The 26970-nt window shown below is 37.8% G+C and overlaps 1 protein-coding gene across 1 annotated transcript; it reads left to right on the top strand.

Moving 5' to 3' along the window:
- Window positions 1-2603: 2603 nt before the first annotated feature.
- Window positions 2604-17507, top strand: LOC150080003 (uncharacterized). Its single transcript, XM_090382508.1, has 2 exons — window positions 2604-3167; window positions 16636-17507. The coding sequence occupies exons 1-2, from the start codon at window positions 2990-2992 to the stop codon at window positions 17151-17153; spliced, it is 696 nt and encodes a 231-aa protein (XP_090238634.1). The 5' UTR covers window positions 2604-2989; the 3' UTR covers window positions 17154-17507.
- The last annotated feature ends 9463 nt before the right edge of the window (window positions 17508-26970 follow it).

Raw genomic sequence — 26970 nt, 5'->3', positions numbered from 1 at the left:
AAGGCCTTGAATGGGTTGAGCAAGCTGAATTCTGGTGGCATGCTTCCTCTTGCTTAGTCTAAGAACCTGAGGGAGCACAGTTTCAAATTGAGAAAAGATGGTTGTAGAATAGATGTGCGGAAATTTGCCTTTAGCCAGCGAGTAGTTGATTGGTGAAACAGGCTTCCATCTCTTGTTGTGGAAACTAATAGCCTAAATAAATTTGAGACTGAGTTGGACAGGCATTTGGAACGAATGGAGGGGTGAAATGGGAGGGTTTTTTTTTTTTTTTTTTTTTTTTGTGGCTGATGCTGCATAAGCTTGCTGTCTTGCATTGTATGCCTCTGTTAATTCTAATAACAATTATCTACATATATATTAATACTGAAGCCGTTTTCTTGCGACGGTCAGTAGGTCTAACAGATCGGGATGAAAGTGGTCCCAAATTGAAGATATTTCTTTCTAGATGTGCAGAAAGTTGTTAAAATTTAAAAATTCCGAATAGTTTTATTTTACGGAATGGGCTAGTTTTGTACTACAAACGAGAAAAGCTCAACGTTCACTTCAAAGATGGGGCCACAGGGAGATGTTTCAACAACCAGGGTACTTGTCCACCCACCTCATCGGTGGGTGGAACAAGTACCCCGGTTTCTTTTTTTGTGGAAAAAAAAAAAAGGGTCAGTTTTTTGGGGATAAACGTGTATTCGGTTTAAAACGTTAAAAATGAAAAAGAAATGATTATTACAAAGTTATTGGGAAATATGGCAACATCAATGGGAAACAAGTGTTACTGGAGAAGTTACTACAGCTTTTATTCCCGATGTGAAATTTAATTATAATGTCAAAGATAAGAAGTGGTTTTATCCACATATGGCGACATCATTTTTAATGACTTGACATGGGTCACTAAATCAAAAATTGTTTTATTTTAGGTTAGTAGACCAACCTTATTGTAGATGTTCACTGCCTGAGATGTGGGATCATGTCATGTTTGATTGTCCCATTTATGATGACTATAGGATGAATTTAATGCTCGCTATATGACCTTGTCAGAGGGTATGAGAGAAAATACTTAGATAATAAGGATGCTTTTCAGGATTTTCAAAATTTTGCTAGGTTGATGTTTAGGAAAAGGAGGGCTTTGTCTATAGTTACTTACAGTTGATAAATGCTGTGCACTTTCTTTCTTTCTTTCTTTTTTTGATTCTTCTCTCTCCCTGTCTTTCTCTGCCTGTCTTGGCATAACCAAGACAGGCAGAGAAAGAAGGAATTTATTTTATTTTATTTTTATATATTATTCTTTTATTTATTTTATTTTATTTTTATATATTATTTATTTTTTTATTGTTTTTAATTTAAATGTTTTATTTAATTTTATTATTTTTGTTTATTTATTTATTTATTTTTTTTTTTTTGCGGCCGTTCTGGTGGGTCGCTAGAGCGTGGGATGCTGGTGCCAGGCATTTTGATTTATTGTCTGGTGCGGGATTGCCCTGTATTTATACCCAAGTGGTGACAGGGTTTTTTTTTGTTTTTTTGCTGGCACTCAGGTATGGGTAGCCTGAGTGTGGGATGTTGGCACCCACCTGTTTAGCACTGCCTCAAGTGGGTGCTAATTTGCCAAGTGAGGCCTATAGTGAACCCAGATCTGGCTTTACTTGTCGGGGATGGTCACCGGGAGACAGTTGCCTGGGTGTTGGCTGCTTCATAGTGGCAAGGGTAGCCTGGGTGCAGCATGCATGGCATGTATTCGGGCCTCTATTCAGAGTTTGTTGTAGATAGGATTGGGGCTGGATTTGGACGAGAGTCTTGGGGCCACCAGAAAAGAACATACACAAGATAGACAGACAGATCGGTTCACCGATGGGAGCTTCGAAACGGTGCCGTCTGGGAGGTGGTATTCCCCGAGAATAAGTAGCATTAGTCTTCTCCACTGGTAGTGTAATACCATGGCAACTCATTGTGAAGGTGTTCACATTATGAGATGTAATTAAAACTATGCCAACTTAACTACTTTGGTAGATGGCTACGAATTAAACTGATGCAATTGCACTAACCTCTATGCTAGTCATTCTACCACGTACCACGAGGTTCTCTAGATTATTGTATTCCTTGATTAATTTAAATAACGGTGTTTTAACTTCGTGCATAAAATGCCGATGTTAAAACACCGTAAATTTAATGCACGATGCTAATTGGTCGTTTGCTAAATCTAACTTTAGTTTTAAATAGATTAATAAAATCAGGTAATCGGCAAATTCCTGCCTTCAGCGACCACAGACTTACGTTTTATTTGTTTATTTTTTAATTTTCTGATCCTATCCTTTTCCCCACCAGGGTACGTATTTCTACACACTTCTGTGAATTCATCCAATCGCGTGAATACACTGTATTTGACCACTGTTTTGAGATTATTTTACTTGACATCTCGGATAGAAGGCTTCTTTTTCACTTCTATTATAAATTTAAACCTCAAACGAGTTAAATATAACAACTTAGCTTAAAAATAAAACGAGAGCGAAACAAACTGCAAAATAATACTCGCCGTATAGACTGTCGCGACAGCGGTCAAAGCGCAGATGGTACCAGCCCCATCCGGTCACGTGAGTTGCGTCTGGGTGGCAGCGTGTGCGCCAGTCGACTGCAAAACGTCATTGATGGAGTCGGCCTTATTTGATTCAGTTCAATTTACGAATACGATCGAAACTCAGCGGCAGAATTGCTACGGTTCTAACGTTGATAGTCGTAGGACGGTCGGAAGCGTATTCACTAAACATCACGTCTGCTTCTCTTTCATTCCCTCGTTTGGTACAGGAGTCAAGACGAACGTGACTTTATACGTTATTGGTTTCATAGAGTTGTAACTGCGCATGCCTCTTTGCATTTTACACAAAGAGGCCAACTGGGAATTTTCTAAAGCTGCTCGTGCAAAATCTCGAAATGATTATTACGTAATATTCGTGTGTTTGGATTGTTTCGAGATTTCTGATGTCGTGTGTTTTCTAACACGATGGATGCCATTGATACAGAATTATTAATAATGGAAATCGAAAAGAGGCCCATTTTATGGGATTCTTCGAGCGACGAGTATAAAGATCGAAACCGAAAAGGAGAGGCGTGGGTGGCAGTGTGCGCAGCTCTGGTTGAAGATTTCGATAGATATTCAGAGGAAAAGAAAAACGACATTGGTAAGTAAAAAAGTTGCTTTATTCTATTTTTCTTGCAATATAATTAACGACATAAAGTGCTGATGGAATCCTTCCTCTTGCTCAGACTGTGCTACACATGTCCACAGGTGGTATTATCTCATCCTCTCAACACCAGATGGAAAACAGCTGATTTCGAATCCCGTCAATGGTCCGAGGAATTTTTATAGGCCTTTTTTTTCATAACGTGTTTGGGTTAGTCGGTCTCAGGCGAAATAGAGTGTTTTTTTTTTTTTTCCCTTCTCCCAGAAACTCAGGTTTTTTTGTCTAGCAAGCAGCAAATGGGCCACAGAACGCACGCAATTTACAGACATATATGCAGCACAATATGGCCTAAGTTCTGATGCTCCTAAGATCCTACAACACGAACAGAATTTATAAGCCCCCGACATGGGGGAGTCATAAATTCAAACTGAAGGATAGTTGCAGGATAGGTAAGGATGGTTACTAAATTTGTCTTCAGCCAGCGGGTGGTTGGAACAAACTTCCATTATTGTGGAGGCGGGTAGTTTGAACAGTGGCGTAGCTACCATGTAGGCAGGCAAGGCAATTTCCTCCGGGCCCTTTAGGGGCCCGGCGTCTTTGGTTGTCTCCTGTTTTTGCAATTTTCATTATGAAGTAGGGGCCCGAACATGTTCTTTGCATCCGGGCCCGAAAAAGGGTAGCTACGCTACTGAGTTTGAATAAACTCAAGGAAAAACTAGACAAATTGTTTGAAGGATGAACAGGAGGGAAGGTTTTTTTTTTTTTTTTCTTTTTGCCTGATTATAAGTTTAGTTTCTGCCTTGACAGTGCAAAAATATACACCGAAAGGACAGAAATCGTGGGATACCGGTTCTTGGGCAGCGCGACGCTGTCACCTCTGCATCACTGCATTCAGTAGTCGGTAATTCGACGTGAGTATGGATAAACGCCGTAAGTTAACTGACTTTGAAAAAGGGATGACAGTGGGTGCCTGACGCATTTATCACTATCTCGGAGGTGGTACAGAAATTGCACAATCCCCGATCGACAATATCAAGAGTATATCGAGAAAAGACCATTTCCGGAATAACATGTCATCGTGGACAGCGCTGTGGGCGGAGAAATGTGATGGATGCACGTTCGGACCTCTGGTACTTAGACACATCTCTGTACGGTCCAGGTTACGTGTCCATCCTTTCATGGTCATCATGCACTCACAGGGCAATGGACTCTTCCAGCAAGACAGTGCACCTCCCCACAGAGCCCTGGTGACTAGAGCATGGTTCGAAGAGCATTCCGCAGATTTTTTCACCATGAAATGGCCACCCCGTTCGCCCTTGCATGAACCTTGTGGAGCATCTTTGGGATGCTGTGGAAAGGTCCGTTCGGGCTTTGGATCCTCCACCCAGGAATGCAACGGAATTATAGACAGTGGTGCAGCAGCATGGATGGAAATGCTTATAGAATGCTTTCGTGAACTATTGGACTCAGTGCCTCGCCGTGTGAATGCCCTTATCCGGCCAAAGGTATGTTTACCCGTTACTAGGTAGGTATCCCATGATTTCTGTCACTCAATGTGGTTGACAAGCTGTATATTGCCTTACAATTTGTCTCGAATATTGCGATTAATTCCTTAGTAATTAATGGACCAATAGTGCCTGGCAGCGAGTCATTTGTGTCTGAACCCAAAACCGGATCAAGAAGAAAGTTTGGAGGCAAAAGTATTTATTGAGTGTGCAACAAAATATATTATTTCTTCCAACTGTTATTGCTGTCTTCTCACTGCTAAAATCTTATATTTTAATATAAACAAAATAATGAAAAACTTTTAATCGCACAATAAATAATTAAATATTTATTTAATTATTGATACCAAAGAAAAAGCGTAACAACACATTTTCATCGCACAACGAATACAGTAGAATTCCAATTATCCGAAATTTCGGATTTTTTTATCACAGAGTGACAAAACCAATAAATGCCACGAAGTTTACAGATACCTAATATTTAGACATATGGACAGATCAAAGTTTGATTCTCATTTTGCAGATAGCAATCTTCTATTCATGACTCGCATTTAGGCTGTTAGGACCTGAGGCAGAAAGTCAAGAATATGCCATCTTTCTCAAACTATCACAAAAAATATATATAAATTTCGTACTGATTTTAGAAAGATGGTTGGGACTGTATTGACTTTGCTTCAGGGCTCGAGACTGAAGGGCAAAGTCAGAATACTTCTAAAAATAACCAGCCACCTACACGTTTCAAATAATTTTTTATTGATACAAAACTTAATGTTCCCGCCTACCTTTGGCTTGTAATTAAACACTGTGGCCTTATCGGCGGACCCCTAATCTGTTTTTATAACAGTAAAGCGGTATTAATCTATGGATAATCACTACGTAGCGTAATTTCCCAATTACAATTGGAATTTCAACTTTTTTTTTTACTATAATGCTCATTTACAATCTGTTCGAGATAACGAACATTAAGTGATGTATGACAAATGTCAGTAGGATTGTCTTGAATGAAGGAGACGTCCAGCGACGACACTTCTATTCAGTTTACTTAATCACTGGCGACTGCATTCACACTGAATACATTAGTTTAATTAAAACATTAAGCACTACACTAAGTCCAGCGTTGGAGCAGCTGCTCAGACATAGGATTGAATCACACTACCTCACAGCTAGCTTAACAGCAAACAAACAGTTTGGCTTTAAACCTGGAAACTCAACCCTCGACGCACTGGAATGTATCCTTAACATGGCGGAGAGCTGCCGACAAAAATACTTTCTCCTCATCTCTATTGACTTTGCAGGGGCGTTCGACGCCCTCTGGTGGCCGAGCGTCCTCGCAAGACTCAGGGCAGCCCAACTGCCATCAAATCTATTCAGCTGCATAAGAAGCTACCTAACAAACAGACGGATCCTGGCAGGCCCCTTACTGCAAGGTAGATCGACAGATACACCGAGGATGCCCCCAGGGCTCAGTATTAGGCCCCCTCCTGTGGAACTATGTACTGGACGAGTTCCTCTCCCTCGACTTAGGGGGTGTACAAGCATTGGCCTATGCAGACGACCTATCCCTAGCCCTTACTGCAGATTCAAGAGCCCAACTAGAAACTCTCGCGAATGCAGCAGTAACCACACTGCAAGAATGGACGGAAAGGCATCGGCTCACCATTTCGGCCACCAAGACTAAATCCATCTTACTTAAGGGCTACCTAACCCCAACTAGACCGCCGCAAATAAGAATCAACAATAGGACAATTAAGCTAGTCACAGAAGTAAAGTACCTGGGAGTTATCCTGGACCGTAATCGGTCTTTCACCCCACACCTAAAATATATACAGGCTTAGATGAAAAAATACGCTGGCATGCTTGCCAGAGTCACACGTTGCGAATGGGGCCTGAAAAGGCGCACACTTGCGATCCTTTATAAAGCAGCCATTATCCCGGCAATCGCATACGCCTCCGGTGTCTGGTTCCACAAAGCCTCAACAGCGGTAAACCGCAGACGACTGGATATCATACATAGACCCATCCTATTGACCCTCACCCGAGCATGCAAGACAGTCTCTACTCATGCACTACAAGTGATCACGGGCGCTCTCCCTCTTGATCTTGAGGTGATTCGCAATGGCATGCTTCAGCAACTCAGACGTGGCAAAGTCACAACCTTCCAGGACCACACTACGGACCCGGCTAATAACTGTAAAGTTGAGAAATACAGGCTGCAAACGTACTTGACATCGATATGGCAACAACGCTGGACGATTTCTGACAAAGGAGACATCACGCGAAGGTTCTTTCCGAACTTGCAAAAGGTGTACCCAAAATATCCGACATGGCTCTGCCCTGGTCTCCACGTCACCTACCTTCTCACAGGACATGGAGCTATTCGCCACAAGCTAAACCTCTTTGGACTGACAGATAACCCAGCCTGCGCATGTGGTTCCCTCGAGACCTGGGACCACCTGCTACACGAGTGTGAACTGTACGAAGATCTGCGTGGACACCTCATCACACGAGTCCAGTTCAACCCCAAAAATCAGGAGCACTACCTACTGGAGGACGAGGGAACCTACAATGCCCTAACCAACTTTGCTCAGTGCCTCTTTGTAAGACGCCAGACTCTTCCTTTGCCGGAAAATCTCGGACAACTAGGATAAATACAACAACAATCACAACAAATGATGAACCAAGGTAAAACTGGACTGTGCCTGAACTGCACTCTCCCAAATACTGACCGATGGAGGACACCGATTCCATTTGAGAACTGTTAACCAAACGCATTGACTACAATCGGACCTTCGGGAGTCCACCCTGACTGTGACTGAAGCTTATCCTACTGAATATCCACCAGTGGATGGACCTGGATCCCACGAGTAACTACTTAATAAAAGACCAAGCATGATCTGCACAAATGTCATACAGACCTGGACTGAAAACCTGGACAGAGATATCTTCACTCCACTCCTGGGAATACCAAATGGGACAGCCCTGACGCCTTGGCGCCCGACTGAAGCCACCCCACATGTATGCCCTGTTGGCGAATAGGCCAGCTCCCTTGCCTGGCCTACTTTCTACCCTTCCCTGGCGGGGGATGAGGGGACAGCCCTGCTGTCACCCCCCCTTCTCGCCACCCCTTCTTTTCTGGTGGGGCATGGGCATGCCCCACTGTAAACTGGAGTTGTCTTCCCTATCGGCTCCATACTTCTATCTATCTCCCCCCCAGTCTTCAGTCTCCCCCCCACTCTACCTGCACGCTAGTGAACGCCCCACACAATCTAAATTCCACAAGTGAAAATCAATTTCGCCCACCATTTCTTTTGACCTCCTAGCACTTCCTCCTCAACGTGATCACATTTTTTTATTTATTTATTTTTATTTATTTTATTTTATTTATTTTTTTTTTTTTTAGGTCCTAGCCACTGAAATCTCAGGAAATTAGGTGGCAGGACCTGCCATAGTGAACTATATTCAAGTGGATACCTGGTCTGCCTCCACGGGGCGAAAGTGGGGCAACGTCGGACCTCAGTAGAGGTCTGGCGGCTAAATGACCAGATGAACAACGGTACAAGGCATCACACATATACAAAGTCCATACACTTTTAAATCTCTGGCTTTTCCAGTAAACTGGTTCACCTACAATGTAAACTACGCGGAGATGGGGGAACCCCTGGTGCCGCTTGACCCTAAACACACTTTACACTTTACACTAAGTCCATCGGATGTTGGCGTTTTGGTCTTCTGGGAACTTCACTGTTGTCCAGAAGGTTCATCGCCAGGTAATTTGGATGCACTTCTAGTCGTTGCTGGTATTTCTCACTGTAATTGCGTATTTCTTCTTTTACCGTTGACATGTTCAAGTCTCTATGTATCATTTTATTGGTGACATACCAGGGCGAGTTGGTAATGGTTCTCAGCATCTTTGATCGAAAGCATTGTAGAATTTCTATGTTTGAGGTGCTGGCGGTACCCCATAGCTGGGTGCCATAGGTCCACACGTGTTTCAGTATGACTTTTTATGACATAAGTAGCTTCTTTGCCAATGATAACTTGGAATCTCTTCCAATTAGCCATTACAACTTGCTAGCTTTTAGCCCAAGTTGTTTTCTCTTTATCCAAATGTGCTTTCTCCAATTTAAGGGTTTATCTAGATGGATGCCAAGGTACTTTGCATCGTCTGCTTGTGGTATGGCGTGGCCATTTAATTTCATTGGTGGGCATGTTTCTAGTCTCACTGTAAATGAAACACGAGTAGATTTTGTGTCATTGGTTATCATGCGCCATTTTTTTTTTTTTTTTTGTTGCCAAGCTTGTGTCTGGTTAAGCTATTCTTATAACCTTTGTGTTGCAATTATTGGATTTTCATCAGCTACAAGTTCTGTGTCATCAGCAAATGTCGCTATCATTAAGTGTTTATCGTTAACTGGGAGGTCAGCGGTGTACAGGGTATACAATACTGGCCCCAAGACACTCCCCTGTGGAACTCCAGAGAGTATTGGGTATAACTTGGTTTGCTCCTCTTTCAATTTCACTGCGAGGCACTTTAATGGGCTTTTTTTCACTCCGTGGCTGAGTTAGTCGGTCTCAGGCGTAGATAGCAAGGTTTTTTCCGCAGAAACTTGGGTTTTTCGTTCAGCAAAACAGGAAAATCGACCATAGAATATACAATTTACAGACACAAATACTGGTTTATGTTTTAAATTGTATGTAACTCTACTATAATAATTTGATTTTTTTTTTTTTTTTTTTTTTTTTCAGTTTCACTTAGCTGCAGTTGCAAATTTAAAAGCTAATAAATGTCCAGGCATTGATCTTGTTGAAAATACGGCAATTATAAATTTCTTTGAATTCTATCTTAATATTCTGTTAAATCTTTTTAACAAATGTTTATTGACAGGAGTTTTTCCAAATGTGTGGAAGTTAGCATTACTGAAGATTATATAAAAACCTGAAAAGCCGACATCTGGTCCTGGGGCATACTGTCCTATTTTCATATCTGAAAACTATTTGACTTTTGGTTCCAAGAATATAGGATAAGTTGTTGACACAGGGTTTATGCTCTGCCATAGGTGGTAGATGACTTTCATCAACCGGTGAAATACCACCACTTTACTTATTGGAGGCTTGAAGTGGTGAAACCCATGTTTAGTCTCTAGAGCAAAGTTTCCGGCATTCCCCTCTCCCCATACTTCTCCTTCAACCCATGCATGGTACCTAGTACTATAGGTTTGATACCTTTCGTGTTTGGGGTTTTCATAAAAAAAAAACAAAAAAAACATCAATTTGATTTTATAGGAAGAAGGTGCTATAGTTGATTTGACAAGACATTGCAGATCCTCACAATCTGTGTATGAAATGGCTATCTTTCAACACTTTGTTGTGGGAAAGTGCCCTCTGGTCCCTGAGATTGGCTAAGTGTGACAATTATGTTTATGCGGTGATTAGATTTTAAGGATAGATATATCATGATCAGAGCTCAAACTCTGACTTATAAAAAAGCTGTTTATGGAGAGTGTCCGCAGGGATCAGTTCTTGGTCCTATCTTTTGAATGCTGTACTGGATCAGTGGCTGGTAAAATATTTTGAATCTGTTTATTGCTTGGAATATGCAGGTGATCTTGTGGTGTGTATACCAGGAAGATCTAAACATAATTTGGAGGAACGAGCTAAAGTTGTAATGGAAGATCTGCAAAAATGGGCTTCAATAAATAAGCTTAAAATATCAACATCCAAAACGAAGCTAATGGTTTTTAAGAAAAGATTTGGTATTCACCGACCACCTAGGGTTTTCGTTTCTAATAAGTTGATTCCATATGTGCAGAATCTGAAATATTTGGGAATCATTCTGGATAATCAGTTAAATTTCAGTTTACGTGTGAATAATCTTGCTGAAAAAGTCAAAAATTTTACTGATGCTCTCTTCAGGGTATCCAGGTCTGACTGGGGGGCTGCATAAAAGAATTCTTCGATTATATTATACTGTACTATTTCTACCAGTCGTGGCTTATGCCTCTGTAGTGTGGTCGCACAGAGTTACTATCGTTAGAATGAGGAACAAACTGATTTCCTTAGAGCAGTCGATGTTTTTGGCCACAACAAGAGTAGCAACAACGGTGTCTAATAATGCATTAGAGAACGGTGTCTAATAATGTCTTATGAGTATCTCTGGAGATCCTCTAGGTAATGTAAGCAGCAGCCATTATCAATCCACTGCTGGTTGGAAGCCTCCTCAACAATTCATGTTGAGTGAAGTGGACCATAATCTTCCACGCTGGTCCAGTGCGGGTTGGCAGATCGACCGTATTTAGCAGATAGGGGTTTAAACCGCGGTCTACTCAAAGAGCGTATGCTACTGCACTCCTGCCCCTGACCACTCGCACTCGGCTACGGTGGCCCTTAGAGATCCTCTAGTCCCATTTAAAATTAGTAAAGTGATTGTTTGGAACAAGTTAATTGCTTGGCAAAACAGGTGGGATTCAAGTGACTCTGGTGCCGTTTTCATTAAGAATGTTAGATCCAATGCAGATAAGAAGAATTCTTGGTTTTTCCCTAGAATGTTTACACATTTTTTACTTACAGGACATGGATCTTTTTAAAGAAAAGTTGTGTCAATTTAGTGTAGAATGCGATCCTTTCTGTACTTGTGGTGAAGTGGAAAACTGGTTGCATACGCATATTCTTCTTTATTGTCATATATATGAGGTAGATAGATCTTTGTTTATTGCTCTACCTGATTTACGTGAAGATAATGTGTTTGTTCTCCTGAGCTCGCAAGACAATTATCATGCATTGCAGAACTTTGAACCTAGTGTATTCCTGAAAAGAAAATTATTATGAATCGGTCTAGGCGACAATAAATATAAATGTTATGATTTAAGTTAATACGGTGATGTGAATATAATGTATTTTATAGTATAACATATTGTGATTATTTTTTGTCCCGCTGGTGTATTTTTTTTTGTCCCGGGACATTATTTTTTTTGTTCATTGTTAGGTTTTTTGATAGGTGGTACTGATTGTGTTGGCTGTTTTATCCTTTTTGTGGTTTTCCACAAGGCATAGCTAGTAGCATCGGTTGCAGTTATCTGTTCCAGATGTTCCTGAATTGATTCATTTTTTATTGCATAGGGCATTCTTTTTAAATTTCTTGTTGCGTTATTAAATTTTTTTTTTGTCTTCAAGGTGTCTGCCCAGTCAGGGCCGTTGCGACCCTATGTGCCGCCAGTTAGCGAAATCAAATTTGCCGCCCCAGAATATTTCAATTAAAAAATAAAATAAGGCGTAAATAATTATTATTCATTTATTGAAAAAGAAAAGAATTATAACAAATCTCACATATATAATATAATGAAACAACAAACAAAAATAACAAAATCATTCTGAAATTCTGGAAATAAACTTTAACTTCTAAATCACAGTAATCTTATTCTATCCCAATAATAAAATAAAAAGAAAATTATAATATTAAAAAAATTATACAAATTTATGTTTCCTTGCTTTAAGATGTGCAAATTTATGTGTATTTGTTTCAAAAGATCATTTTCTATTTTAAATATTGCCAAATTAGAGAGTCATTGTCGATCGTAAATAATTTTTGATTAATTTTAATTTTGAAAAACTCCGTTCACCTGAGGCAGCTGAAACTGGTAAAATCAGAAATGTTATTCGAATTAGTAGTGGCATATGAGGCAAGAAAGCAAGCTCACCTCTCCATCGGTTCCAAAAGTTTGTCCAGTTCTTCCTTGAATTTATTTAAGCTATCAACTTCCACAACGACAGATGGAAGTTTGTTCCAGCAATCAACTACCCGCTGGATAAATGCAAATTTCTGAACATCTATTCTACATCTGTCTTTCCTAAATTTGAATCTATGCACCCTTTGTTTCGTAATCTGAGCAAGAGGAAAAATCCCATTAGCATTGAGCTTGCTCAACCAATTCAATGCCTTATACACCTCAATCAGATCACCTCCAGGCGTCTAGTCTCCAGACGCTGAAATTTGCAGAACTTAAGCCTTTCTTGGTAAGAGCATCCCTTTGTTCCCCCCATTGGCATAAATTCTTAATGCACCTGCTACATTTGGAAAAGTATCTTTAAAATTGTTTTTAAAATATATTGTAACACTTCAGATGGAGTAATATTGTCTTTAATATAAATTTGAAGTACTCTTAAGTTCTTCAATAATGCTAAACCATCAATATCAGACTCATTACGATTAATGTCACTTAATTTAATATGTAAATCTTTGCAAAGATTTAAGAAATCGTTATATGACCTTTTTTTTTTAATTCAGGAATATTATAAAATATTTTAAATATTTCTACATGCTCTTTCATATTTCTAAACCCTTCAGTTAACGAGAAAATTTTTGTGTCCATAATTTGAAAGAAAAAAATAATTTTGAAATTTTGTTGCGGATCCTGAACAGCTTCCTCTCTACTTTCATAATCGAAATGACGTCTTTTCAATCTTTTCCTTGCAATGCTTACTTCTGGAAACTATGCGACAATGCCAATGACAGTAGCCATATTATTAGCCGAATCGAGAATTTTTTGGAATGCTTCCTCTGTTCTGTTTTCTTGAAAATATTCCGTGATTTCCCATTGGTAGGGGTGTTTCATGTCCTCCATACTATTTGATTCATACGCAGTAGCACTGATGAAAGAATTCAAAGAAGAGCTGAAAGGAGGTGTAAAAGTAGGAGGGGAGGAGATAAAGACAATAAGATTTGCAGATGACTAGATATTGATAGCTAATAATGAAGAATTACAGGGCTCCTTGGATATCTTGAATAGCACAATAAAGGAGTAAAATATGAAGATTAACAGCAGTAAAACCAAGGTAATGTTAATTTCAAAGCGGCCACGAAGAAGAAGAAGAATCAATGTAACATTAGATAGAATAATATTGGAGCAGATCGACAGATACAGGTACTTGGGAAGCATGACAGAAAATGGAAAAGGCCTGGAAGAAATAGAAACAAGAATTGCAATGGGCAAGGAGGCATTTAGTAATAGAAAAGAACTACTGAGAAGAAATTTCAAGTTAAAAAAAGCAGATGGTGAAAACATTAATATGGACTGTTGTACTATATGGCTCCGAAACATGGACACTGGGAAAGAGGAGATTAGACGCCTAGAGGTTTTCGAGATCTGGGTGTGGAGGAAAATGGAAAGGGTGAAATGGGTTGATAGAGTGAGTAATGAGATTTTGAGGAAAGTAGAAGAGAGAACGTTAGTAAAGAATTAAGAAAGAGACAAAATACTTTTTATAGGACATGTATTGAGAAGAGAAAGCATGTACAGGAAAGGGATTGAGGGGTAGATGTGTGGAAAGAGAACTGTTGGGAGAACGAGATTTGGAATGATGGATTGGATGATAAGAGGAAATTATGAAGACATTAAGAGTATAGCACAAGATAGAGAAACATGGCACTAATGGAGCCCTGAACCTGCCTGTGGGCAGAGAACTTGAAGAAAAAGATTTTATAACAGAAAATATAAACATAAAACACATATCTAGATAAGCAACGTAACGTGTCGTCTGCAGTTTCATGTACTATTATTTCAAGTGAATTATTTGCCTGCCATGTTGAATACTGGTAAATGATGGAAGTCGCGTTGAGCACCTGATTGTATAAAACCAATCAGATGACTAGAGCGATTTCTGGGTGTGTGTGGGACAGGCGTTTGGTTAGGTTTTAAGAGTAAGACTAAGTTGCAGTATGGTAATCCGTTTAGCTATTTATTCGTGCTTAACAGCAGCACTAATTGACTCAATTGCCTGAAGACTAGAGGTGCGAACAATGCGTTCCCAGTAGTCTCTCGTAATCCGTTCGTTATATGGAAATTTTCTCCGTTCTGCTGAAACTATTATAAATGTAATACCAGGGGAATTTAAAAAAAAAAATCGCTAAATAGAAATTTTCTCTATAAAGAAGTTCGTCAAACAGAGGTCTAACTTGTATGTGTCAATTTTTTTTTTTTTTTTTTTTTGGCGCCCTCCTGAACTGCCGCCCGTAAGCGACGCTTACCTTGCCTACCCACTTGTGGCGGCCCTGTGCCCAGTTTCCAGACTCGTCTTAGCCTTCGTTTTACTGCTGTTGTTTGTTTTATGATGATTCTGTTTTAACATGTGTTTTTATTTCTGGTGTAGCTTCCCAGGCAGCAGCTTGTATTATTGTTGTTAGATTTTCTACAGCTTGGTCAATATCGTCAGGTGTTTTAAGAGGCATTTTTAGGTTTACTTTTTCATTTATTAGCTCTTGGAAATATTCCCAATCTGTATGTTTATTATGAATAACTGGTGGTTTATGTCTGATTATAATATGCGAACTCAAATTTGCTATTACTGGGGAGTGATCAGAAGGTCTATACTCGATGTTACTTCTGTATAATCTTCCGCAATCTCTTTAGTTATGAAGATGTCTGATATATCGGAAAATTTTCTCCTATTTGTCCGCCAGTATGTTGGTTCGCCAGTAGATAAATGTTCGTAATGAATTTCTTGCATTACTCTTTGTAGTGTTCGTCCCCTCGGTGTTATTCTTCTTGAACCCCATGGTACATGCTTGGAATTGTAATCTCCTCCTGCGATAAATCTATTCCCAAAAGCTTGGAATAGGGTTATGAATTCATTTTTACTAATATTATAGCTTGGTGAGCAGTAGACTGCGTAAACTGTAATAGGACCTCTCCAGTTCAGTTCCAATACTCGTTGCTTGGGTAGAATTCGTTTTGCACTTGGTTAGCTCATGGTGCTTTATGGAGATTTTAACAATTATTTCTGAACCTCCCCGAGGTGTTCCTTTGGAATGTTTTGTATCATAGTAGCTATAATTCATTTTGAAAAAGCTTCTGTTTACAAAGTGTGTTTTTGTAATCAGCATGATATCTAAGTTATGTTCAATAATAAATGTTTTTACCTCCTGGCTATGTCCATCCAGGCCATTGACATTTCAAAGAGTAATTTTTAATGATTTAGTCATTATTTAAGTTTTGCTACAAGTGCTGTAGCAGGTTGAGCATCGTTTTTATGTCTTCTGTCAACCTTGCCTGATTTTCCGCTTGTCTAATCAAAGCTTGTTCCAGTCTGAAGAGATTCTGTTACACTTATGTTGGCATGTTTTGCGTGATGTTGTTCTGTTCTTGTAATTGCTGGGATCTTTCTTTCGCTACTTCAGCATATGATAATCCTGGTCTGGCCTGAGGTTGTTCTCTTGTTCTGTGTTGCCTGTTGTTGCTGGTTGGGGGGGTGGGCATCTTCTTGCTTGGATATCCTTATAAACAGTACATCCTTTTTAGTTGATTGGATGTATTCTGCTACAAAGAGCGCATTTAAGTGGAATTTGTCTGTCAGTTTTTGGACAGTTGGTTGTCGGGTGGTTTTTAGCGCATTTTACGCAATGGAATGGAGGTTGGCAGTATGTTTTGGTGTGTTCATATTGTTGACATCTTTTACACTGCACTACAGTAGTTTCCTTTTTATTTGGTGGTTCGAATTTTACTTTGTCATTGAGGATGTTTTCGATATTGTATATATCTTTATTGTTTGCTTTTGGCATTAGATCGATGTAAAACATAGACATAGGCAATTTGGATACTCTGATTTATATTGCAGATCCTCACAACCTAATGGTTGTGTTTTCCTATATCAGGTTTGATGTCATCTAATTCTGTTGAGTAATGTACATCTCGCAGTACAACCCTATAGCATCTATTTACTTTCGGTGAATGCGTATAAAAGTTGTAATCGGTATTTTATAGGGCCTTGGCTATTAGCGTATATGCTTTACTAGTTTTTGGTATGATTCTAATCTTTTTTATATTTTGTACACATATTCAACTTCATATTTCATCAGGATGGATTATTACTAGCTCTACCTTTACATTATTACTGCTGTTCTAATTTTTATTGCTGTTAATTATTATTGTTGGTGTAAATATATTATTATTTTTAATTATTTCTTATAGAGAAAGAAGTCATGCAAAAATGGCGCAATGTTCGCGATGGATACGTTCGACACCTCAAGAAAAAGCAGTTAAAATCGGGTTCTGCAAAGAGGTACAGAGGCTATATTTTCGCTGAACAGCTTTCTTTCCTGAAGAGGATTACTGAAATGAGAGCAGCTAATTCAAATACTGATAACGAACCAGTTAACAGCGGAGAGTCTGAACCCTGCCAAGAAGAAAATGATAGTTCCTCAACCCACGCAACATCGCTGATAGATGGTGTGACCGAGACGTCTCAGTCGCAGGGAAAAGGAAAGAAAAAGAAGACAGACTTAGAAGAAAGGATGCTTCATTTTCTAGACAACGCCACTAATGACGAGGAAGGAGACAAGGCTTTCTTTATGTCTTTGCTACCGACAGTGAGAAAGCTGGACATCGACGAGAAATTGGAGTTCAGGATGGAAGTCTTGAATAGTCTAAAAAAAATCAGGTTAAAATCACATGCAGTCCCTGTTGCTTCACTTAATCAGCGCCCGTAGTTTTTTCAGTAAAAATAACCACAACAGAACCCTCTCCATAACAGTCACCAGTTAGTTTCATGCAAAGTTTACAGTCCATTCTGAAAACATCGGGATAATGGATGCCTTCTGGATGTAAATCAGTACACAGCTAGAAGGCGATTAATTTAGAGCAATCCAATTTATTTTACAATCTCAATCAATAATTAGATCCTTGGCGATTGGGTCTTTCATGCCAGTCAATGATCCTTATGTGAGGCATCCACCATTCATGCTCAAAGTGTGCGTAAGTTTCATGCTCCGAGCTCTTCTCACGTAGAAGACCAAGCTTTCACTATATTTGATTAAAATGATATGTTATAAAATTGTATTAATGAGAACGAATTCACAGCCTTTCTTGATTTTTGTACTTTTATGTTTAAATTCTAGAGATTTTTAATAAATCTCTAGAATTTTTATTCTAGAGATTTTTATCAGACATTTTTATGATAATGGAATAAAAATTTTGATTTATTAAATAAAATTAAAACGTTTTCAGACTAAATGATCGAGGGTCATTCAAATTTAATACATACTTGAAATAAATCCTTGGAATAGGTACGAACGAATGATGACACCTAAGATCAGTATTGGATTCTCCATACAAGGTGAGCTATAGTTATCCCTAAAAAGGTTACAGGATGCAAGGAAGCAACACTTTTGCTGCACCCACTAATTAAAAGAAGAAAAAAAAAAGAATGTTTCTTATCACGCCTTAGTCGCTGACAGGGAGAGCTCGGTTCTGTAAGAACTCAACCTCAGTAAGTCTGCAAAGTAATTTATTCCAGCGATCAATCGTCCATTGGCTAAAGTCAGATCCATTCTGCTCCCATATGTAAGTTTATATTCCCCCTAACCTCTTCTACCAACAAGAATATATCAACATTTTTATCTAAGAGTAAAGGCAATTTTTGTAGTGTTGGCTTCAATTTTCGAGAAATTGCAACATTCATATGAAATAGCTTAGCTTATCTCTCTATCTGTTAGTATTGGCCACATAGTTCAAGAAACCGCAAGATATTTCTCCACCCACCAAAAAAAAAAAATAAATAAAATAATAAAAATAAACGTAGATAAGAATTTAAACAGATTATGCATTTCCTTCGCACTTAGGTAACTATCCAGCTAACATTTGAATTCTTCGAATTGTTAATCGCAACTACCTGCGGAGGTAACTTATTCCAGTAATCAACGACTGGCTAGCTATAAGAAAACTTCCTACAATCTAGTCTAAATCTCTCCCCTTGTAATGTGAATTTATGTCTGCTACTTCTGGAATCTATTCAAGTCAAATGAATGAGGGTGCAAATTTTGCCTTCATTCATTGACGAATTCTCTGAGATTTATAAACCTCAAGTCCATCTTTGGACCATTTCAATACGGCGGTCTTACAATTGCTTTATACTACTATTATTTCTACTATTTTTAATTCAACTACACCAAGTGTACAAATTATTTTGGAAATACTGTTCCCCAAGTGGTAGGTCAGTGTTGAAAAAAAGTCGCGAGTTAGGGTTAAATTTGAAAATAGCGTCTTCAATTCTGGTCAGACACGAGATACTTTAGTGGGCTTTTATCACTCCGTGGCTGAGTTAGTCGGTTTCAGGCGTAGATAGCAAGGTTTTTTCGTCCAGCTAACAGGCAAATCGACCAGAAAACTCATGCAATTTACAGACAAAATAAATATATGAATAGATGTAATCATTTACAGGGGACCCTAATATTATAATTTGCTGTACAGAGAGACAGACTGGGCCAGTAAAAATTATAATGTCTTATAATGTGAGATTATAACTTTCTAGATATTGAATGGAACTTGTGGATTGGTCACTCGCACACTGGTAAGACTTTTGTGGGTTTACTGGATGACTGTTTTCTACAGCAGCATGTTCGAGAGGCAACCAGAGGAAGTAATACCCTTGATCGGGTTATCAACCGTGATTATTCATGTATTAAGAATATGCAGATGGAAGAACCACTAGGTGGAAATGATCACAGTGTACCGATGTGGGATTTACTTAAAGATATAACTACCATCAGAGGTAAAGGGAAAGGTTTTTGATTTCGTAAATGTATCTATGGCTGATTCAGTTTTTAAATTCGATACAATGGGACCAACTGATGATGCTACCAACAGCAATTCTAAATGGGAAGCATTGAAGTAATTAATTTTGGAAGCTACTAGATTTATCATACCAACTAAGAAATACTGATAAAGGTTTAGGCCTAAATGGATGGCAGATGAGTTAACGAGACTCGTGGCAAAGAAAAAACAAAACAGCGTGTGTACCCTGTACGTAAGAAAGATGTTTTATTTTATGTGAAAACATCCTTAGGAAACGTACACATTGTATGTGTATCATATTGTATTTTCAATACTTTTCACAATTCGGTAGTAGACAATGAAAGAAAATCAAAACAGTTTAAATTTAAAATAGAACAGCTAGAAGCTAAGTTATGAACGATGTAATATTTTATACTCAAGCCCGCTACTTTACCAAATCAACGTTAGACTGAGTTAGCTTCAATTAGGAAGTGACGTCATTTGTATTTCGCATTTTCGTTACCAATCGGTTTTGCTTCAGTCCGAAAAATTTAGTAGGTGCAGCCAAAGACGTTTTCACATCAAAAATGCATGGGATGCATATAAATTATCAGGCGACACAGAAGCCTATGGTAGATGTGTAAGTTAGTCTTTAATCAAGTCACAAAGGAGGCTAGTGAAGGCAGATTACAAGAAATTTTTGGCAGAAGATGCAAAGATAAACAACAAAGACTTCTTTACTTATATAAATTCTAGAAGGATTGGGATGAATCAGATTGATCCACTCGATATCGATGATGGCTCGACTGTTGATGATCCTGCTCAGGTAGCTGAAAAACTGAATGAGTATTCTGCATCCTCATACACACAGGAGGAATTCTGTAAGGAAGTGGAGACCAAAAGTTTATCAAACTCTAACAGGTATTTAATGATTTTGTAAAAACTGAGAGAAAATTGAAGGAGAAATTGTTGAAGTTAAACATAAGATGGCTGGGATCTATCCAGTTATATTAAGGGAGGCAGAAAAGGAAGTAAGCAAACCCTTAACCGTAGTTATAACGCGCCATTGTCTTGGATTCAGGCAATGGCGCTTTATTCCTTCATGAAGCCCAAGGCGAAATGGAATTTGGGGATCCCGTCTAAAGAAAACACTAATGAAGAAATTTTCAATTTCATTTTATTGTGACAACGAAACGAACAAATTATATGACATAAGAAAAATATCTAACGCAGAAGTATAATTCTGAAATAATGCATACACTTAATCTAATAAGTATGTTTACACTACTTTATTTGGATTTTTCGTGCTTTTTTGGGCTGAGAAATTGTATATCAGTTCATGATGATCAATCTTGTTTGAAATATGATTCTCAATACAAATTATTGCCAAATTACCTAATTTTTCTTGGCCAAGTGAATTTCTAATATAAATCTTAACTTTTTTAAGCACAGAGAACTATCTTTCTGATGATGCGTTCGAAACAGGAATTGACAAATATATTTTGAAAATTATGTCCACTTAATAAAAGTTGATACTAGTCCTTTATTTGTTTATTTGCTTCGTACATTAAAGAAGGTGAATTTAAATTTTCATTTTTTGCAAAATGTATAAAATGCGTTAATTCTTCTTTAAAAGCATTAGCGTCAGTGTCACCTGAGTAAGTATTTATTAAATTAATAATACAGCTGTCATATTCTCTTGATGACGTTTCCCTTAAATTTAAATTTGTAAATATTGCAAAATAATTTAAAATATTTTGGTATGCCTCGATCTCTTTTTTCATCAAAGTGTAATTTTCTCTGTTGACTGCTAACTTTATGGGATTTATAATTTTTATTGCCAGTTAATGCATGAATTTCAGCGTCTATAGCATCAAAAAATTGCATCTTTAATAGCATGTTGTTAATCTGAATCTTTATCTTGAAGATTTTTATTTGTGGAATTTAATCGCTGTAGAATTAAATGCCATGTGAAAAGAAAAAGAGTTGTTTCAAAACGCTCAACGAAATTATAGTTTTTTTGCTTCTAATTTTGTCAAAGGTTTTTCATTTGAATCATTCATCATCATCATTATCAGCCATTTTCAATCCACTGCAGGATGAAGGCCTCTCCAGCAACTTCCCAGTTCCTTCTGTTTTGAGCACTGACTCATGAATTTCATCTATCCATCTCCGCCTTTGTCTTCCAGGTTTTCTTCTAGCTCCTCTTGGATACCATTCTGTTATTTTCTTAGTCCATCTGTCATCATGTCTTCGAGCTATGTGTCCTGCCCAAGACCATTTTAGTTCTTTAGTTTTGATAAGAATGTCCTTTACTTGAGTTTGCTGCCTAATCCATGTGTTTGAATCATTAGAGAATGTTAATAAAGAGTGGTAAAAAAAAAACTTTTATGGCAGAAAAAATTCATTTTAACTGCTAGGATTGCATCTGTCATTGCGGATCATTTGGTGTCACTAATTATTTTTAATGTTTTATTTCTTTCTGAGTTTGTCTTTATTAAAAGATCCCATCTTTTTGTTGATAAAATGGTAAGCATTTTAAATGATAAAGAAAAAAAATACAAATAAATTTTGAATAAAATCGAAAAAATGACTTGCTTCTGGACAAGATTCTGCAGTTGAATTTCTAATTGAATTTAAGGTATAAGCTGCACATGGAATAAAGCCATTTTTACTATGGCTCTTGGGTGCGAGCCCGTCACCACCAAATACGGAGGATGCGGAAAGGTCTGGGAATGACCATCGCATATCCCGGAGCAATATGGCCTTAGTTGCTAATGCTCCTAAAAACCAAATAACAACAACAACAACAACAACCATCTTACTTCAGTATGCATGACTAATCTTACTTCAGTATGCATGACTAATCTTACTTCAGTATGCATGACTGTAACCTTATATTAGACTTTGTAACCTTATATTAGCCTTTACTGTAAACCCCTGGCTTTTAGCCGTGAAGGGTATTGTGTACGGCATGTGCGTTTTGTATGCAATAAAGAGTTCTTCTTCTTCTTCTTCTTCTTAATTTGTTTGATACTTCATCATTTTTTTCACAAAGTTTGGCAAACAATCATGATTTAAGAGGATGAGCTCTAATTTGATTAATAGATTTAATACACACTCTTAGAGTATCATGCAGTTCGTCACTGAGAGTTTTTGCCACCAAATGGTTTCGGTGCAACACACAGTGAATAAATAGTACGTACACTTTGAACTGCCGAGTGGGTAAAGTACCTGCACGGCAACCCAAAGGTCGCGGGTTCGATTCCCGCCTCGGGCTTGGATCAAAGTACTGCAAAAACCTTGGGAGGTGCAATATGGCCACAGAAGCCGATGCGCCAACAACTACTAAAAAAAAAAAAAAAAAAATTTGAACTTTTTCTTTCAGAAAGGCAGCGAAACCTCGATAACGGCCCACCATTGCAGGTGCGCCATCTGTGGCTACTACTGTTATATTAGTAAATGAAATATCATACTTATTTAAATATTCCTCCAATCGCTGAAAAATGGGCCACCCCGTTCCATCACTTTCAAGATATTTTGCAAATAAAAATTCGTCAATAATTTGATGTTTGGTTTTACTATAATATCTTACATAAGCCATAAGAATTGAAGAACTATCGAATGTAGATTCATCAAGTTGGATGGAGAACTTACTATTTTTGAGTTCTGATACTACAGTTTTTTCTACATCTTCAGCCATTTCACCAATAAGCCTTTTCACGCTATTCGCACTCAATAGTAAGCATTTTAAAACAGGGCCAGAATCTTTTTTCATTACGGTTTCAATTACTTCTTTGATTGCGGGTATAACAATGTCCTCTGCAATTGTATATGGTTTTCCTTTTTTTGCTATATTAAAAGAAATATTGTAGGAGGTTGTTAATCCTTGTTTATTGTCAGCTTCGGCAGGTGCTTTCATAAATGATTTTATAGTTGGTCGATGTGTGTATTTCTCTTTCAGCTCTTTAAAAAAAGTCAAGATCTTTATCTTTCTTATGAAGATGATCTTTCATTTTTGCTGGTTTCATTGCATCGTTACTAAAAGATTTTTTCACAAAGAAGACACATAGGCCTCGTTTCGTTTGTTAAGGTGGATATTATAATACAGAGTATCCCAAATGTCACTACGTATTTTAGTGAAACGGTGTGATTTTCAAATAAATTTCATTACGACAAGTATATTTATTCTTTTTTTACATAAAACATAAGTATTTGTAATGTGTTAGATTATAATTTTTTATTAATTTTTTAATGTTTTCTCTTCAGACACATAATTCACGATGAATGTTCAAGAGAGAATTTTCGTTGTAACATCCTGCATCAAAGGAATGAAATTTTGTGAAATTAGGGAAAGATTTTCAAGGAGATTTCATAGCTCCGGTCCTACAGATGCGATTCGTGCACTGGTGAATAAGTTTAAAAGAATTGTGTCTGTGCGTGACGAGGAGGGATGTGTGGGGATTTGTTTTTCTATATTTTTCTTTTATATATTATCTGTCTCCTATTTAAATTGACAATATTTTAATTATAATTTTATCTATCCTTTTTGGTTAGTTCCCCTTTAAAATAAACTCCCCACTTGCGCACCTGACTAGTATCTACTCAGAAAATTTCAGGTTCGGGAACTACTCTTGGTATATATATATATATATATATATGTACTTTTTATTCCCCTTCAGATAGGCTGGTATTCAGAACAACAAAAACTACACACATATTGGAAAAAAATAGTTTATTGTACATATTTACAAAGGTACATCAACACAAAAGAAATTTATTAAACACATGACCAAAGAAATCTAATTTCACCTTCTTAGAACTGAATGTATATGAGCAAAGGTATATTTGCCTATTGAGTATAATCAAGTGGGGTTATCTCTTTTACATATATCATAATCAAATCTTCCCTCTTTTAAACTAACAAAATAATCAGTTTTCTACTTCCTTACTCCTCAGTTCAATTGACTTTTAAAAGAATCCCGTTAACATTCTCCTTTCATTACAAAACAATTCCTACTCCAAATTGATAAAGCTCCTATACTCTTAATTTCAGTATAAATCATTACTCTGTTTTCTAACAGATTATAGCCTACAGCCTTTTCTAATCTAGGTAATTACACCACTATCAAATTTCTACAATTAACTACTTGCACCTTTGAGGGTTACTGACACCCGTCTATTCCTTCTGTCCTTTTCCAAAATTCATACTTAGTCATTCACTTATTTAACCAAATATTAACAGGTATTAATCACTTCAAAAACTTTATATATATATATCTATTCCCTTTCAAAAATATTTATATATCTATTAACTTGCCCTGGCTAATGTCCTTCAGTTCATACCGCTCACTAACTTATTCATTACAATATAGTACTTCTTATACATATCTCACAGTGTTTAATCAAAAGTTCTGATAAATTGGTTATAGGGTGTCTATAGTCTTTGTGTGATGGTGAGAGTACTTAAGTAAACTAATCACTTACTTAGATAACTTGGCGGACTTCGCGGTACATCCTTCATCCTTCTCTAAGCGAGTAGTGGATCTTTTCCATCTGGGTCGCATCTTACAATCACTGGGGGAGTTCGACATAAGATACTGGATTCCTTCTTGGGTCTCGGGTACCTTTATTTCTTAAGGACGCATTATTTTCATCTGATCAGAATGGCTGTACTCTTTTTTGTCCAGCTTCTGATTTCATCAGCTCCAGCATAATTGCTCTCTGGAATATTAGGCAATCTCGTTCCTTGATAATGGAGTTGACTCCTTCTCATCTACTTTAAAGATCTTGCAAAATTTCCCCTTTCTCGATGGCACGTATTCTTCATCTCTATCACTCCTTCACTTCGAAACTCAGTCTACCTTTGACTGGTTGACTAATTGTCTGACCGTCTGACTGACTTCTGCATCTCAAACTTCATCTTTCCACTTACTCGACTGCCTCTCTCACTAACTTATTAAATCAACGACTTAACTGTTTACTTTCATCTTAAAGCTTATCTACCCCTCTTACTAACTGACTACACATTAAAACTTAGCCACTTTTCTCCACCGGCTACTCCATCTAAAGAAACTCACTTTTCTTTTTCTTCTCCAACTCTGACTCACTAACTCATTTCACTAACACTGCCAAAAATCTCTACTTTTTGTCTACTAACTCATTTTTTACTAACACCGACAAAATCCTCAATTTTTTCTCTACTAACTCATTTTCACTAACACCAACAAAAAACTCAACTCCGTGTGTCTCTCCAACCCCTTCACTCTCTTTTTGTTCCTACTCCTCCCACATCTTACTCCCAAGCTTGCCACGCCTGTTACCAGTGACTCCCTCCAATCTTATACTCATCTTCGGATTTCTTCTCCTTTCATTCGTTAGAAGACCCTTACTCAGTCTGCCCAGAAACGTGTGTTTCAATACTCACCCTTTTACTATTCTACCGGATCTGCTCCCATACAGTGTGCCCTTTGATCTGCCGGATCTGCTCCCATACAGTATGCCGATTATCCCAAATAAAAACAGTCCCCTCTCATCTAACGCCTTAACCCTGTAACGTTTTAAAAACACGAAACTGACATCTAGTAACCACGCATCTATTTAAGGAAACTTAAATGCTGGTCAAGAAACCACTTCCTGTTTGAAGTAACTTTCACTTCTAAGCTAACTCGCTCCCTTTCCTGAGTACGACCCCGCATAAATCTTAATTCGTCTGTTTGTGCTTGTACCCATGCTGCTTTACAGTAGTTTTCTTCGTTTATCCCCCCCCCCCGCGTATAACGGAAGTTAATGGCTAATGGCTTGTGGACCCTGCCTTTATTTCTTACCCCTCATGAACCTATCTATTCGCCGAATAATTTTTATATTTTATCTTACACGATATAACTACTTTATTCAACTTTCGACAAGAATCTATTAGTTAAAATAAACTAATTTCCAAAGTTTTTATAAAGATTTTATTCTGTAAGATTTTGTATCTTACAGATGTATACATCCAAGGACAGCACGTGAAAGCATTGAATCAATTATAGAAATGTTCGAAGAGGACCCAAAATTATCAGTTAAGGAGGGATCTCGAAGACTGAACATACCCAAGTTCACAGAATTTTGCGTTCGACACTGATGAAAAGCCATACCACATCCAACTGTTGCATGACCTGCATGAAGAAGATTTTCCACGTCGAGCAGCAATGTGTATAGAACTTGTCGATCAAATCCACAATAACAGCTCTTAAGCTGTTTTTCATTATTCCTCATTATGAAACCGGCAAGCACAATGCCATTATGAGAGGTTTTAAAGAACGATAAATGACTTATTTTTGTATTTATTGTCTTTTTGAATGATACAAACACAAATAATTTACAATTTTTTTACAGTTCACAATAAATGTCCGAAAATCACACCGCAAACCTCAATGCACTTTGCATCTCTTGTGGTAATATGACATGTTGTTCTTCTGAGGTGGCGTTCCTTTATGAGTGCAGCAGTATCCAAAATGCGAGCGAGGAATTCGTCTCTTGTATTCACATTTTCATTGTATACCGCGCTTTTCATCCAATCTCACAAACAAAAATCTAACGGAGTGAGATTTGGCCACTTTGGTGGCCAATGAGCGGGACCACCGATTGCGGCAGATCAGTGGTTCAGGGAAAGTTCGATTTAGATATTGTATCACCAGACGGGTATAATGTGTAGGAGCTCCGTCAGGCTGAAAGTACATACCAATCGTGTAGCCAAGGAAACATCCTCCGATA

The sequence above is a fragment of the Mastigoproctus giganteus genome, chromosome 10, assembly GCF_048544385.1.
Source record: "Mastigoproctus giganteus isolate SK-2022 chromosome 10, ASM4854438v1, whole genome shotgun sequence".
NCBI classification, from domain to species: Eukaryota; Metazoa; Arthropoda; class Arachnida; order Uropygi; family Thelyphonidae; genus Mastigoproctus; species Mastigoproctus giganteus.
This window is presented reverse-complemented; position numbering and strand designations above follow the sequence as displayed.

What these genes read in the sequence shown, in the direction of transcription:
- LOC150080003 (XM_090382508.1), top strand. Translation starts at nt 2,990, where the DNA reads ATGGATGCCATTGATACAGAATTATTAATAATGGAAATCGAAAAGAGG. An exon ending in GGAAAAGAAAAACGACATTG is followed by an intron (nt 3,168 to 16,635) that starts GTAAGTAAAAAA and finishes TATTTCTTATAG; the next exon opens with AGAAAGAAGTCATGCAAAAA.